Source organism: Anabrus simplex, chromosome 7 (assembly GCF_040414725.1).
Source record: "Anabrus simplex isolate iqAnaSimp1 chromosome 7, ASM4041472v1, whole genome shotgun sequence".
Lineage (NCBI taxonomy): Eukaryota > Metazoa > Arthropoda > Insecta > Orthoptera > Tettigoniidae > Anabrus > Anabrus simplex.
Genome location: NC_090271.1, coordinates 136,764,829 through 136,780,939, shown reverse-complemented (window position 1 = coordinate 136,780,939; position 16,111 = coordinate 136,764,829). Strand labels below are relative to the sequence as shown.

Genomic DNA, 16,111 nt, shown 5'->3' with positions numbered 1-16,111 from the left:
TTGCTAGAGTTAGGAAAGAAATGCATATGGACATTATTTTGTAGAAAATTGTTTTAGTGGACTTTTGGGCTCTGTCAGTCTTTACCACTTATTTGAAATTCACTCAGAGAACATAAAGAAACCACTTCAGAGAATATCTATATTATGTTAATTGAATGTTTGGTGATTTTATTTATTGGTTCTCAGATATTAATTCATGTTTGTTTTTTACTTTACAGAGAGTTCTTTTGAAGATGCTAGTTTCTCAGAGGAATTGGCAAAGGTTAAGAGAGAATTAGGAAAAATCGCTTCAGGGTCTGAACCTCGCCAGTTTATAAAAGAATTAACTAGGTCTGACAGTTTTGATCTGGTTGGGGAGCAATCAGAGTGTTGAAATTTGCATTATAATGTATTGATGGGTAACATTCCACTTTAAGGAATTTATAAGATAATTTATTGGTTTTATATGCTCTTTTTATCGAAAATGTGCTTCTGTTATTTTAATAATATATGTAGTTGTGATGTTGCCATATACTTTGTCAGCAAATATTGGTACTGTCTTTTCATAATTTTGACAGTGCTCATGTTGGTGTAACTTATTACAGAGGGGAAAAAAATGTGTTTTTGTATGAAGATGATTCATCCTTCTTACCTATATCAGAATAATGCATGCTTCTCACCCATTTGATTTAAAATTGCCTGCATGTTTCCTCTATGCTATATTCTGGTGGAAAGGAAATATTATTTATGGAAAAATAAGTAATTACATTATGACAGTGAGCAGGGATACATGGAGTTTGTTGTCTTGGAAGCCTTAAAATAAAAAATTGCCTCAAATTTATCTCACAAAATGGGCATTTAGAAAATTTTCTGTCCATAGAACTATGGTTTGCAAACAAAATGTCTAGGGTAGTTAATTATATAGACTGACAGACATCAAAGAAGGAAAGCAACAACATTGTATCAAAACCTATCATTTTTCAAGTTAACTAACTTACATGTGAATATTTAAAGCTTCATTTAAACTTTCAAGGAGTACAATTCTTATTGAGAGAGAACTACAGTCTATTTTCAGTTCTCAATATTCTGGAAGGCAATTGACTGTCAATTTAGAACCTGGCCTCAATTTTAAGGATGAAATATAGCCTTAATCTTGTTAGATAATTCTGATGATACTCTTCGTGTATCCTTGATAACTTTTAAGGCAGAAGAAAGTTTTTTTAGAGACATTTTAAAAGTCTTTGCTGACATTGACATTGTAATTCATATTAATCACTCAGGGGTTTTAATTAATCTATAAATATGTGATTCCAAGGTGCCCAAAATGGATTCAGGAACTTTTGACCTGGTTATTTTGGGAGTGATGGATTCTTCTTTCCTTTTAGCTGTTTGGCTCTCATGGCCTATCTTTGTATATGCTCTCTCTATTGAAGGATAGGGGGAATCGTGATATTGTAGCAAGTCCCTTCTATTTCTTTTCTGTTACCAATCGTGTAGAATAGTAATGTTGTGAATATACTAGTCCAGTCAGAAGTCTGATTTTATAGCATAAACAGTTCATCATCATCATCATCATCATCATTTCTATACTTCAGTCTTTACTTTCAGAAGTTCAACTTCACTTTTGTGGCCAAGAATTCAGGTTGCATATTTCAACCTGACTGGCAAGGCAGTTGTCACATTCATTACCTTTCTCAGTGCTAACTCCTACAGAAACCAGTGATCTACCTGATGCACTTTCTTGATGCTCAAACAATTGCCTTCTCAGCTCAGTAACTTGTCCCCCTAGTTCTTTAATGCATAACTTTGCCGAGGAACTAATTTGAGAGGGTGAGCGTTTGCTTCCAACACAAGTTATTATATCACCTTATATATATAAGGCTATACAAAGAGTTATCTTTATATACAGGGTGGTTGGAAACAACATAAACCTGGGTATGTGAGCATTAGAGCGTAGGTCATACTGATAAATAATTTGAAAAACATCTATCTCCTGCTATTGTCATTAGCTGCTGGAGTTTACCAATCAGATTGCTTCGTAGGTGAATTCAAATGAGCTTTGTGCGGTTGTATTGCTAAATCTGCACGTGGCTTAAGACCAGCTTGAGAGTACCAGTTGAAGAAAATCTTCAGGGGAGGGATTTGAACATGAACCTCCGAGCTGACAGGATCATGCCATAGAAAGTACACTATGGTGACACTGGCTGAAACCCACTGTGTTTGTGTTTGATGCTGATTTTTCAGCATGGCTCTCAAGCTGGTGTTAAGCCGCATACAGATTTAGTAATATTGGTTCAGTGAGCACATTTGAATTTGCCCAAAAGCGATCTGATGGGCAAATTTCAGCAGCTGATAAAGTGACAGCAGCATGAGATATCAAATTATTTTTAAACAATTATTCATCAGTTTGACCAACCCTCTAATGTTCATATACCCAGTTTACATTGTTTCTGACCACCCTAGATATATAATGTAATATATAACATTTTGTATATATAACATCAGATAATTGCTTCTCAGCTAGACATAATTTTGCGATTACTTCATGTTCTGCAAGCCATTTTTCTGCAGTCATGTTGGAGGTTGCCCACCTCTGATTTGACTGATGATTTATTTCTTCTAATTCATCTATCCTCATTTTAACCTTTTCATCAAACAATTCCTTCTTCAGTTGATCATTTTCTTCTCATGTTTAATCATGTCTTGTCTGGATTTCTCCAGATCTTTGATTGTAGCTCCAGAAATTAATTTCTCAATCCTCTGGCAAACTAACAAATCTGCAAATTTTCAAAAAAATCAGAAGAGCTGAAAGAAGTTGTGATTACTCATGTCAAATCAATTGTTATATTTAATGATTGGTTTTATGTGTTAGCCATACCGAATGAGCTGCAGATGTGAGACTATGTCAGAGGGTAGACATTCTATAAATAATAAAATCTAGACCAAAACTTTAGAACTACAGGTTCCCTTATTTGTCACTTTCACTAGTTTGCCATCGTGGAGACAGAGTCATTGCATGCTTGCAGAAGCCTGTTATGTTTGTCTTTGTTCTCTAACTTATTCTCCATGGCTTCGACTTCTTGGGCAAAATTAGAAGCCTTAGCGTCCTCAAGTGCAGCTTTCAGTTTTGATAGCTGACAAGCATATCTCTTTAGCATCTAAGAGAACTTCAGTCAGGTGAGGTTCGTTATTAATATTCTTTGCTTGTGAAACAAACCTTAGAGTACTAACAGTCTCTTCATATAGCATCAGAAATAACTGTGCAGATGACAGTAAGAGCATTTCCTCCTAAGGAGGGCTGTAAATGCAGTTCAACTATTGTCGCGGCCACCAAATTAGGCGGGTCAGAGAAATTACGCTGTTGCCAAGGTTATGTAGCAACTGGCGAAGAAATGTCTCTCTCAAGCTCCTGATGTTACTTCATACAATGTTCCAAAACAAATTATACTACAAGCTTCAGAAAAGATTGCTGATTTCAGTGGTATAACTATTTTCCAAATAAACCACTTCAAATAATTATTAAAAATAAAATCTTGAACGAGTAAATTTAAATCCGTAGAATCATGTATTGAAAATTTCAGTAAGTGGCCAAGTTTTTATTTCTTCAGCCAATAAAGTCTTGTCTGCAGGAAAAATGTAAAAAATTGCCTGACTTATATTTTTTATCTGAAACATATTTCCACGAGTCTTGTAATTTTCCTGGAAAATGGCCTGGAAAGCGATCATGTAAATGTCGCTGGCTGAGGCAGTTCAGGGCGCGCGCGCCAGCACAGGCTGCAGGACGCCGTAAATACTTTCGGATTACATATAAATCAGTATCAGTTTTATTACATTATAACTTTAAATATTTGAATACTGTATATTGTACTGAGTTATATGAAAAAAGAACTACTTTAAAGAATAGGTTAACATTAATTTACAATGAATTAAGAATCGGGTTCTAGCTTCAAGGCAGTCTAAGATTTCTTAGTCACTGTCATCACACATCTCACTATCTGTTGAGTCGTCTTTTACACTGATGATGAATGGCTCCATTCTTTCGTCCCTTACTATTTCCTTGGCCCAATTGTCTGATTAAAGATTTTCCGCGCGATTGAAGCACTTTTCCCAATTTGCAGCAGTCACACGGTCGATGGCTTCTGACGTGAGTTTTTCTACGTCCTTTATTTTGAATGTCTTGGTCCTCTCTGCCACTTCTCTCTTGACTTGAGCCCAAATCAATTCACATTCACTATCCATTTTAACTGCACTTACGGTGCGAGCTCAACAGCTGCATGACAGGGAATGACATGGGTAAGGTGGCCTGGAGCGGATGGGCTTCAACTAGACAGCACTGCACGATCAGCGTTGCCAATCCGTGCTCGGAGATAAGAGACTCTCGACCATCTGTCGCTTTGCCGTTCCCATATCTGACGACAGTGCAGTTTTCCTCACCCGCCTAATTTGGTGGCCGCGACAATAGCTCTATCAGAAGTGGATGTGTCTCCACTGGCCTTCACTTAATTGAAAAATGACATTGTGAGCATGAAGAGAGAGCAGTTGATGGAACATCCTTCTTTCAGACATTCACCTTGAGCACCCGTTTGATTTACCATCTGTGATCCAGTTAAAGTCCACAAAATTCAGTTCATATACTCGAATTGCACCCACATCAGTGTCTGTACTTGTAATAATAATAATAATAATAATAATAATAATAATAATAATAATGATGATAATAATAATAATAATGTGGAAGATACAAGTAAACATATAAAAAAAACCTGTATTTTGTTATTGTATTGTTGTATTAGTGAATTTTATGCCACTTCATTAATTTTGATGCTTATTACACTGCATATATAGTGGTTCATATTATTAGAACAGCTGTTGTTCACTATTTAATTTTGGTTGTTATTTGGTGTTTTAAGAGTAATATAAATATGTATAATTTCTCAAGGTAATTGTCAGCTAGATTATTTTGTGGCTCTGTACCCAGCTCCTATACTTTTTTTTTTTTCCCCATGTTCGGTTTCATTCTGGACTTGATTCATCTTCCTTCGGCAGCAGTAGTTGTAAACCGTATTTCTGTTTGATTATTTTAACATTTACTTTAAGAGTGAGGTGGAAGATTTCCCAAAAGAACTTAAATTGAAGGCTATATTATTTGCATTTAGCATTTTGCTGTGAAAAGTAAGGCTAATCAGTTGTTATTGTTTTTATACTTTTCTCTTATTATTCCATGATCAAGTGTGTTGTTCCAATGTTCTTTTAACTACAATACATGGTTTCATGTGTATTTTGTGCCACTTAATGCAAGGAATTGTTTAGAAACTAGAGCAAATATTCTGTAATGTTAAATTTAAACGTAAAATTTTATTTTGACATGTATTATTTTTTAACCTACCAGTAATACTTGAAGAAAATCATAATTTACAACAGAAGATTGTTTTGATTGTTTTTGTCTTCTATTGACTTCTATTGACTAACACCAAATAGGTATATTAAGATTGAAAAAATTACTTTTTTTAATCATCAGAAAATTTTATTTTATTATTTCAGACCTACTTTGAAGTGTTTGCAATGTCATTTCAAATGTACACACATAGAATAATTAGAAAAAATTTGTATGCTTTACATGGTATTAAGTTTATTAATTTTTTTACTATCTTGTTTTTGGATGTAGGCGGTTATTAAAAAGGAAATTAAAAATTCTTTGTTTTGTAAATAAAACTATCTTTGCAGGATTTATTATCACTCTTTATAGTTTGTTCTAATCTGTATCTGTTCTTATCTCTCATATGTGAAGAATTCCAAGTTTTTATTTGTATAATATTTTACTGTCTAGGGTGTTTTTATTATCACAGATGTTCTATACCTCATCTCAAGTTTTACTGTGTGACTTAAAAGAAAGTTACAAATTCTGTAAGCCTATGTAAAGAGGGTCTGAATGTTTTTTCATGATGTTGCAAAACCATAATGGAATATTCAATTAAGTTAAATTAAATTTAAATTTCTCTGGCAATTGCTTTTGTAATTTGGACTGGAATATTGTTCACTTTTATTTTATTCTTTGATACGAGGGTAATCCCAAAAATAAGGTCTCCTATTTTTTTTATAAATACAGAACTCTGTTCGTGTGGCTGTTGGTCACAGTATTGTGAAGAGTGTTTCCTGCGCTCGCATATAAACATGCACATGCCGCACTGAGGCACTCACTCTTGGCTTGGCAGCCGTTGAGAATGGAGCTCCCGTCTATGTTACCGCCAAGTGCCGCAGTTATTCGGTTTTTAACGCAAACGGTACTGAACAGATTGAAATCCATCGCCAATTGACGGAAGTGTATGGTGAGTCGTGCATGGATGTCAGAAATGTTCGTAAGTGGTGTAGAGAGTTTGCAGCTGGTCGGACTGAAATTCATGACGAAGGAACAAAGGAACGGGAGACCGTCAATTTCCGTCGAGACAGTCGTGAAGGTTGAACAAATCATGCGTGAAGATTGGCAGATCACCGTGGATGATCTCTGCACTTCGGTTCCTGAGGTTTCCCCAAGCGCCGCTCACAACTTCCTGAACAGCATGGTGGCGAGCTGGTATGACATGGCCATACAAAAACTGTCACAGCATCTACAAAAATGCATCGACCAAAATTGTGATCATGTAGAAAAAAGCTAAATATTCGAGCTGTAAAATGATGTAAACCATTGTAGAAATAAACAGGTCTATGTACTGTATTTATAAACATTTAGGAGACCTTATTTTTGGGATTACCTTAGTACATCCTGGTTCTGTTTTTATTTATTTATTTATTTATTTATTTATTTATTTATTTATTTATTTATTTATTTATTTATTTATTTATTTATTTATTTATTTATTTATTTATTTATTTATTTATTTATTTATTAAATATCCTGACAGTTTGAACCCTATTGTACATGAGTATATTAGGGTTATAGTTTTGATAATTTATTTTAAATTATTGGTCCTTGACACGAAAGTAGGAAATTAAATTGTTGAAGATGTGGTGAATGAACTTAGGGAACTGTTGGTAGCAGCAGGATTTCCTAAACATATGGTATAATGGCTTTGAAAATTCCACATTACAATTGTTTAGGTGACACTCACGTTCGAATCTTGTCCTTCCAAACGCGGCACGGTTGAACAGTAAATGGTCCACGGTTTGTGAAGATCCACAAAAGCAAAAGTAATCGTCTACAATGTTAATTTTGAAGTGTTCAAAGTAGCACTTGAACTTTCCATGGGCAGAGAACTGAGTGAGAATGAATTCGGGCACTAATGTTTTGCACTGGAGTCTGCTGTATATGTCAGGGGAAAAAATATTTTTTTTTGTGACAGTACTTGATGTCCAGAGGTTGTTCTATTGTCTTATTCCATGTGTTTTGATTTGTGTTTTTTCATTGCTTAGGGGTGATATGCTGTAGGTGATTTCTATGTTGGGTGAGGAGGTTGCTTTTGCAAGGATGTCTGCCTTTTCATTTCCAGGAGAACCAGTGTGTCTTTGGATCCAGGAAAGATAGACTTGGGGCACAGCTATTGGATTGGCATTGTGCTTGTCGATTGTGTTCAGTGCAGCGTGTGGGTCACTTAATACTACTGTTGTGTTCACGCCACTCCACAGCAGATTTGATGGCCCATAGCTCAGCTTGAAATACTTAGCAGGTGGATGACACTTTGTATTGGGCTGAAAACACTTCCCTGTTGTTCTCGTAGATAATGAATGCACATCCCACTTTGTCAGATTCAGTGTTATTAGGTGTGCGAGAGCCATCTGTGTAAATATAGTAGTCATGGTTGAGCGAGCAGCTATTGCAAACATAAGCCTTGAAGTTACTAGGGTGACCAGATTCCAGAAAGTGACAGTTCTTCTCCACTGTGGTTTCAAGAATTGGTGCAGGTGATGTTATGTTTTTCTGCATTAACATGAGTTTGGCCGTTCCGATGGCAGTAAAGAACAGGGGTTCTATTTCAGCGATAACAAGGACAGCTTGTGTAGATATTGTGTAATGAACACAAGAAATTTGAAGGACGATTCCCCTCTGAATCTGCAGAAGTTTTTCCTTAGCCCACTGCTTTTCGAGTGTAGAACTAAACAATGAAGCACAGAACAGTATTACGGGAACAAAGGTTGTGTAGTATATAATGTGGGGTTCATCTAAATTTATTTCCCATCATGGCCTGCATGCAGTAGCAGTGGTCTGAAGAAATTTATCTGTTTTAAGCTTTAGTTTATTGAAAATTGGCCTAAAAATTAAATGTTTGTCCAGTAGGACTCCCAGGTATAAAAGTTGATCTTCTAGTGCGATTTTGTATCCATTCATCTTGAGTTGTGACTTTATCAGATTTCTTCTTCTCGTGACAACCATAGTCTTAGTTTTCAGTCAAATTACAGCTTGCTTTTGAAACCCCAGTTGAACAGAATATATAGTGCTGTGATCGCTCGAGTGCTCAGTGTCATTGTCAGCTTCAGTTAATAAAAGTAGATCCTTGAGGGCATCCTTTGTTGATGTATTTAGTTGAAATTGCTATTCTGACTTAAAGTTTCACTTTTCTGTTGAAGTACACTCGAGTGATTTTGTACTAATTACGTGGGCATTGCTTTTCATTTAGTCGATACAAAATTTTCGGTGATGTCAGAGGCAGCTTATGTAGATATTGTGCAATACGCACAAGAAATTCCGAAGGACGATTCCCCTCTGAATCTGCAAAAGTTTTCCCTTAGCGCACTGCTGGTTTCATATTTCACTTTCTTCTTGAATATTTGTGTCTTTGGCAAAAATTTGTCTGGCCAAACTTATTAAAGAAATTGATGTTAATTTTGAGAGAAAAATTGCAGTTTCCAGGGAGTGGAGAGATACAAAGAGAGATTTAGAAAATGAATGGCTGGCATTTTCTTTCATTTCATTAACCTCTCGGTGACGGGGAACATTTGAGTGCCTCTTTACCCAGCGGATGGAGATGATTCAGGTGCGAGTACTAAGAAAATGCAGCAATCTCTTTAAATATTTACTGTTACAACAGTCTAGCACAGATTGTTTTGAAACTTTTACAGTAGAGACTCAAAAGAATCTAGTTTACATTCATTGACTTTATATTTATCTTGTAGTCTACTAATGGAGAAGAGACCTTCCACATTTTGTACGGAATGAAAGTGACGTTCTTGTATTTGCATGGGTTGTTTCACAATACATTGAAAACTAGATAATCATTGCCTGGGGAACTTTGAGTGGAAGACAGGGAACAATAGTTAAAAAATTAATTTAGCACAAGTTCCAGGCTAATGGGACGATTAGTTCATGGGAAAGAGGGCATGTACTTTGGCATGTTTCATCATCCATAACTTTGTCTCATGCGCTGTCATTCCATAAGTTATGCATCCACTCTCGCTTTGCTCAGTTCAGTTTGTTATCGACTGATTTATTAAAACTTAATTACTTCTCTTTCATTCAAACTGCACCATGCCATGCTTCTGCGCCACACATTTGACAATAAGTCCAGTAATTACGAGTCGTAAGAGGTTTCAAGGTGTTGAAAGAATTGTAGGAATCCTCACCAGATGATGTCATTATGCATATCAATGAAAAGTTGGTGATTTATGCTATCAATCTACGTAAGGAAACGTTATGTAGTGTTACATTTATCCGCTAGAATTCAGCATAAATTTAAGTCTGTATGCTCTCAAGCGGAAAGAGCTCAGACTATTTCATACTCTTTAGAAAGAGAAAAAGAAACATTAATTTGGGATGATTCATACATACACGAAAGAGATCCTTCACCTTCAAATATATACCATTTTCATCTTGACGACTTAAAAATTTTACAAGCTAGAACAAAATGTAGTTTTACAGGGGTCTATAACTCGCATGGAGGTCAGCAGCATGTGAAGGTAAGGAAGTTTACACAACGTATGGCGGTCACCATCAAGGGGTTAAACTTGACAATCATTTTGACATTTAATTTGTAATTATGGTAAAAGGTTTATCTGTTATGTATCAAGCAAGTTGGTTATATGGTATGGTATAGTTTTGTATTTCTCTAAGCTTGCATTTGGGAGAGATGGGTTTAGACCCCACCCTTTCCTATCCCATTGTCGCTGAAAAACTAGGCAAGTTTCTGTGGCTTAATAGCAAAAAGAACATTAACTGTAATAGCATGTTCGTGAACCGAGTGGAGGGGCCACATGTGTTAACGCCCTGTGGCTATGGAGCCATGCTCTGCATTCGGGAGATGAGTGGTTTTGAACCCTACGCATGCTGTTTTCTGTGGTTTCCTATTTTCACTTCCAGGCAAATGCCAAGACTGTTCCTGTTCGTAAGGCACAACTGATTCCTTCCATCTCCTTACCCAATTTCATTCACAATCATTTATTTCATCTTCATTAGCTTCTCAACTGAGGTTGGCATCAGGAAGGGCATCTGGCCATAAAAATTCTATATAATTTCATCTCACCTTATCCCTATCTCGTATCAGTAAAAACAGGACTAAGGGGTAGAGATACACTACATACATACATACATACATACATACATACATACATACATACATACATACATACATACATACATACACACGCATACATATGATGTGTGTGAATTAAATCAAAATCAAATCAAAATCTCTTTATTTGCAAATGAGGTGTCTACCTCGGTGGCAAATGGTACACTAAAATACATTATTGTCAAGCACTAAATATTAAATTAACAAGAGAAGAAAATTTTTCCTATAATACAATATTATACAATTTACGCTAACAATGTTTTCTATTAAACACACAGCTCATCCTTAATAAATTTATATTGTTTACAAAATTCTACTTATAATATCTCCTGTACTACTTACAAATATAATCAACTGATATACAGTATGTGGAATTACTTCAAATGATACTATACAACTGGTATAACATTAATATTTACATTGCATTTATTTGTTTACTTTTTTTTTTTTTTACCCGTTCTGGATCCTAAGTAGCATAACGACCTGCTGCGTCTTAACCAGAGCCCCTTTTGCCACCACTTTTCAGAGTTCCTGAAGGGCCTTCACAGCTACCGTAGCGGTCCCAGGGCCCTCGAAGTCCCCACTGTACTTCACCCCTACAGGCAGTCCCCTACTTTGGCTGTCCAAACTCCTTAGACCAGGGGATGGAATTAATTTATTCACACACATTTTTTTTAAAATTTACAATAACCTGCACCGGTCGAATGCCCTCTAACACTTCATTTATTTTCTCTGTTGCTGTTTATTCTCTTCTTGAATATCTGTACAGATTTTGGAAAAGGATCAAACACTACCCCTGGTAAACTGTTCCACTCCTTCACACCCTTCCCAATGAATGAAAATTTACCCCAATCGCTTCTGCTAAAATTCCTTCTAATTTTATATTTGTGGTCAGTCCTGCCGATATAATTATTTTCCAACTGAAGCCTCTCACGGATATCTTCCCATGCTTCTTCTCCTGTATAGGCTCTATATAATCCTGTAAGTCTAGTTTTCTCCCTTCTCTTACTTAAAGTTTCCCACCCAAGTTCCTTTAACATTTCTGATACACTACTCTTTCTCCTGAAATCCCCTGTTACAAATCTTGCTGCTTTCCTCTGCACACTATCTATTTCTTTTATCAGGTATTCTTGGTGAGGATCCCAAACACTGTTTGCATATTCCAATAATGGACGAACCATACTCAAGTAACTTTTTTCTTTTAATTCTTTGTTGCATCCTTTAAGTAGCCTCATTATGACATGTAATGATCTGTATGCTTTCCCAACAATGTCATCAATATGACCCTTCCAGTGCAAATTACTTTCAAATCTCACACCTAAGTATTTGCACTTGCCATCTTTTGGGATAACTACCTCATCCAAAGTATATTCAAATTCAGTTTTAAAGCTCCTGTTTGTAAAAGTTGTAACAGTTGATTTGCCTCCATTAACCTTCATATTATTTTCTTCAACCCATTGTTGGATACTTTCAAGGTCCCTTTGTAATTCTGAACAATCCTCAATGTTGTTTATTTCTCTATAAACAATTACGTCATCTGCATACAATCTTATTTTTGATGTTATATTGTTCCCTAAATCATTTGCGTATATTAGGAAAAGTAACGGACCGATTATACTACCCTGTGCAATTCCCTTCCAAACTTTCTCTTCCTGAGATACATTATTTCCTACTTTGACTTTCTGAACCCTTGAATTTAGAAATGCTTTTATCCAACGTGTAACCCTTACGTCCAATCCTATTCCCTCCAATTTCTTTAATAATATTCCATGTTCCACTCTATCAAAGGCTTTGGAAAGATCTATGGCTATGCAATCTAACTGACCTCCTGAATCCAACCGATCTGCTATGTCGTGCTGAAATCCCACCAGTTGTGCCTCACAAGAAAATTTCTTTCTAAATCCATACTGGCTCCTCATGAACCAATTTTTATCATCACATATCCCTCTGATGTACTTTGATATTAAACTCTCCAGAATTTTACAAACTATTCTGGTCAGGCTGATTGGTCTGTAGTTCTCTGGTTTCCTTTTATCACCCTTTCCTTTATAAATTGGTATTATTATAGATTCCTTCCATTCCTTTGGTATTACACTATTATTTATGACATAGTCAAAGAGAAATTTTAAATAAGGCACTATGTACCACCCCATTGTCTTTAATACCTCCCCAGTAATTGTACTGTTATCTAGAGATGAACAGTTTTTTTATTATTTTGTTTTTTACACCTTGTTTTACTTTGCAACTTGTTTACAGCTTGTTTTACTTTGCAAAAATATATTATTATTGTGATAATTTTGCTTATAACTTGTTTTATATTGCACCGACACAGATCTTATGGCGACGGTGGGACAGTAAAGGGCTAGGAGTTGGAAGTAAGTGGCTGTGGTCTTAATTAAGGTACACTCCCAGCATTTGCCTGGTGTGAAAATGGGAAACCACAAAAAACCATCTTCAGGGCTGCTGACAGTGGGGTTCGAACCTACTATCTCCCGAATACTGGATACTGGCCGCACTTAAGCGACTGCAGCTTTTGAGCTCGGTTTTACTTTTGTTGTCACCAGTGTTGACAAGAGATGTAATAGCAAACTTCAAGAAGTTATTTACAAGGTATATTAGAAAAATATAACTTTCATACTATAGAGGTATTCAAATTTACGTAATGAAAGTGAAGCTGTTGGAATATCAGAAAATACAAATTTGCTTTGAAAAGAATGAGTTTGCAAAATGGATTATGTATGAAAAGTATATAGAATTTAACAGAAGAAGATTAAATTAATATTTACATTGATGTAGTTTACTAGAGTTTTGTTCCTTTGTTAATAAATGTAGCACCCTCAGTTTTAAATTCACTTAAGATAATTTGTAGTTAGTGTATAACAATTTTGTCATTATCTCTTTTAAAATGTTTATTTGACTTTATCAGTGGCGAAGTTAGGTCTCATGGCCATCTCTTGCACTTAAGCACGTAATTTACAGATAATACTGTTCTATTTTAAAATCAAAGATAAGCTAAAAATGACAGAATTGGACAACATATAATGAAGGAAAAAAGCAAAGTTCAACAAACAAAATAATATAAAATAAATCTGGGGCATAAAGGTAAACGGAGACAGACAGTCGTAATGAAAAAGTAAGATGCAAAATGAAAAATATAAGCAATGCATAAAGAGAACACAATATGTAATAAAGTAAATGGAATTATAAGTATGGCCATAAAATGTGATGTATCTAAATGAGTAAAAAGCTAAATATTATATACATTTACACTATATAATAATAACCACAATCACACAACCTATCATATGTCCACATTCACACGAAACAGTCAGCAGTATTCAACAGGTAATCTCTACATTCAGTCTTAAATTTTCATATTGAGTTAGAGTTCTTGACAGCAGCTGGAAGTGAATTCCAAAGTCATGACCAGACACAACATTGAAGAGTCTATGATGGGAATAACAAGGGAATTGCCAGATCTTATGTTCCAGTTACGGAATGAGGATAATAAATGAAATTTTGAAGAAATGTATTTGGGTAGATTTTCCTTCTGAGTTCGATATATCAACGTAAGTATGTGGAACTTCTGTCGCCTCTCGGGTTTCAGCCAGGAAAGAAATGTATAGCTAGGGGTTATGTGAGCATCATAACTCAAGTTAAAAACAAATCGAAGACCAGAGTTCATTGCTTGTTGAAGTTTCATAGTTTGTTCAAGGGTCGCATCAATAAGGACAATGTCGCAGTAGTCAAGTATTGATAGTATCAAAGTTTGGGGAAGTTTTATCTTTATTTCTTATGGCAAAATGTCCTTATGTCGTTTCAAAGGGTGTAGTGTTGCGTACATCTTTCTACATGTATTTCTTATGTGTGCAGACCAATCAAGAGTTTGTCAGGGTCAAACCTTGGTTCTTCACTTCCTAACTGAACAGGATTACGGTGGCATTTAATGTCACCAGAGGAATAGCATAATTTTCATACATGAAGCTTAATCATTTCTGAGAACCGATTATGATTGAGATTTTTTGGGATTGAGGAGGAGAGAGTTTTCACTGGCGTACACACCGAGTTGTTGAAGGTAGGAGTTAATATCTCTTATTGCATTCGTATATCATTTATATTAACATGGCAGTAAATTTGGAGATCGTTGGCAAAGAGATGATATATATTGTACTTTATTTTCGAGGAGATATCATTAATATAGAGGACAAACGAATGAGGACCAAGAACAGAAACCTGGGGGGGTTCCTGCCTTCCGGAATCGCCACTGTGAAGCAGTATCTTGTGGTATTACACGTTGCATACGACCTGTAAGATGTGGTGAAAAAGCAACATTACCAAAAAGCAATTTGAGTTTCTTTAACAATGTCTGGATGTTTATCTTGTCAAAAGCACTGCTGAATTCAAGGAGTGTGAGTATTGTCACTTGTCTTTCGTCCATTGCTTGTCTGATGTCCTCAGTCACTTTGAGTAAGTCAGTTGCTGTGCTGTAGCCCTTCTTGAAGCCAGATTGAAAGCGGGTCAAGAAGAGAGCGAGCGTGCAGGAATTTCAGTACTTCTGCTTGTACCAACTGTTCTACCGCTTTGGAGAGAGCAGGGAGAATTGAAATGGGATGGTAATTGGATAGGAGCTTCGAACGTGGGTTGTTAGGAAGTGGAATTACATTAGCATACTTTCAAATTGGTGGTAATGTGCCGTTTTTGAGACAGTAATTAAAAATATGGATAAGAATGGGTAGAATAGTCCCAATAATATTATGTATGAAAGTAGTAGAAATTTCATCGACACCACTTGCTTTGGATTTAATAGAATACAAGACTTTCTTTTTGTGCTAACGGTACTAAAGGCAAAGAAAGGGCAATTTTGTGGGCAACTGATTTGTCATTATTTACGTGTGGTCTGTTAAGCAGATTGGACTGAGCTCTCTCTTCCATGAAATACGTATTTAAATCGTCGAGTGGAATGTCAGGTACCTGAAGCTGTTCCCATGTTTTTCCTATGCCAGTGGCTCGGAGATGCCTCTGGGCACTAGCCGTATTTAGGTTACTTACTGATTCGCGAACATATTTTAATTTAAAATTACGGATGATTTGTTTAGTTTTATTCCTAATTCTATACTTTCCATAGTCACTTGGGTCATGAGTATGTTTGTAATGTTGGTCAAGAGTATCACGTTGAGACATCATATTTTTAACTGCAGAGTTTGGTCATGGATTTTTGCGGGATATTCTGATCTGTCTTTTGGGTGCATGTTTGTCGAAAAGAATGTGTGTTAACGAATTAAATGTATTTATTTTTGCATCAATGTCTGTCAGATTTAAAATTCCATTCCACGGAAGATTGTAGGCATCGTGTCTTGATTCATACATGTCAATCTCTTTCATATTCCTGCACGTTATGAACCTAGGTTTATATTTTGGAACACGAAGTGAGTAAGCAAGAAATATAAGATCGTGGGTGGACATGGCCGGTACTGAAATTTGTCCGTGAGTTACCACTTTCCGAGAGTTGTTAATCGCTTTAAGATCCATTAAGGTGTGAGAAATGTTGTTGGCAGTATGTACATGGTTAGTAGAGTCAGATGAAAGGATAGTCAAGTCACATGAGGAAAACAAGTCTTCTAGTTTCTTAGTATCAT

The 16,111-nt window shown here is 35.8% G+C and overlaps 1 protein-coding gene across 1 annotated transcript in view; it reads left to right on the top strand.

Annotated features, from left to right (window-relative positions):
• Positions 1-5,983, top strand: part of Seipin (lipid droplet biogenesis associated protein seipin) — a 64,220-nt gene extending 58,237 nt beyond the window's left edge. Inside the window, exon 5 of the mRNA XM_067151332.2 lies at positions 219-5,983. Coding sequence (XP_067007433.1) covers positions 219-373 — 155 coding nt within the window. The 3' untranslated portion in view covers positions 374-5,983. The remainder of the gene's footprint in view (positions 1-218) is intronic.
• The last annotated feature ends 10,128 nt before the right edge of the window (positions 5,984-16,111 follow it).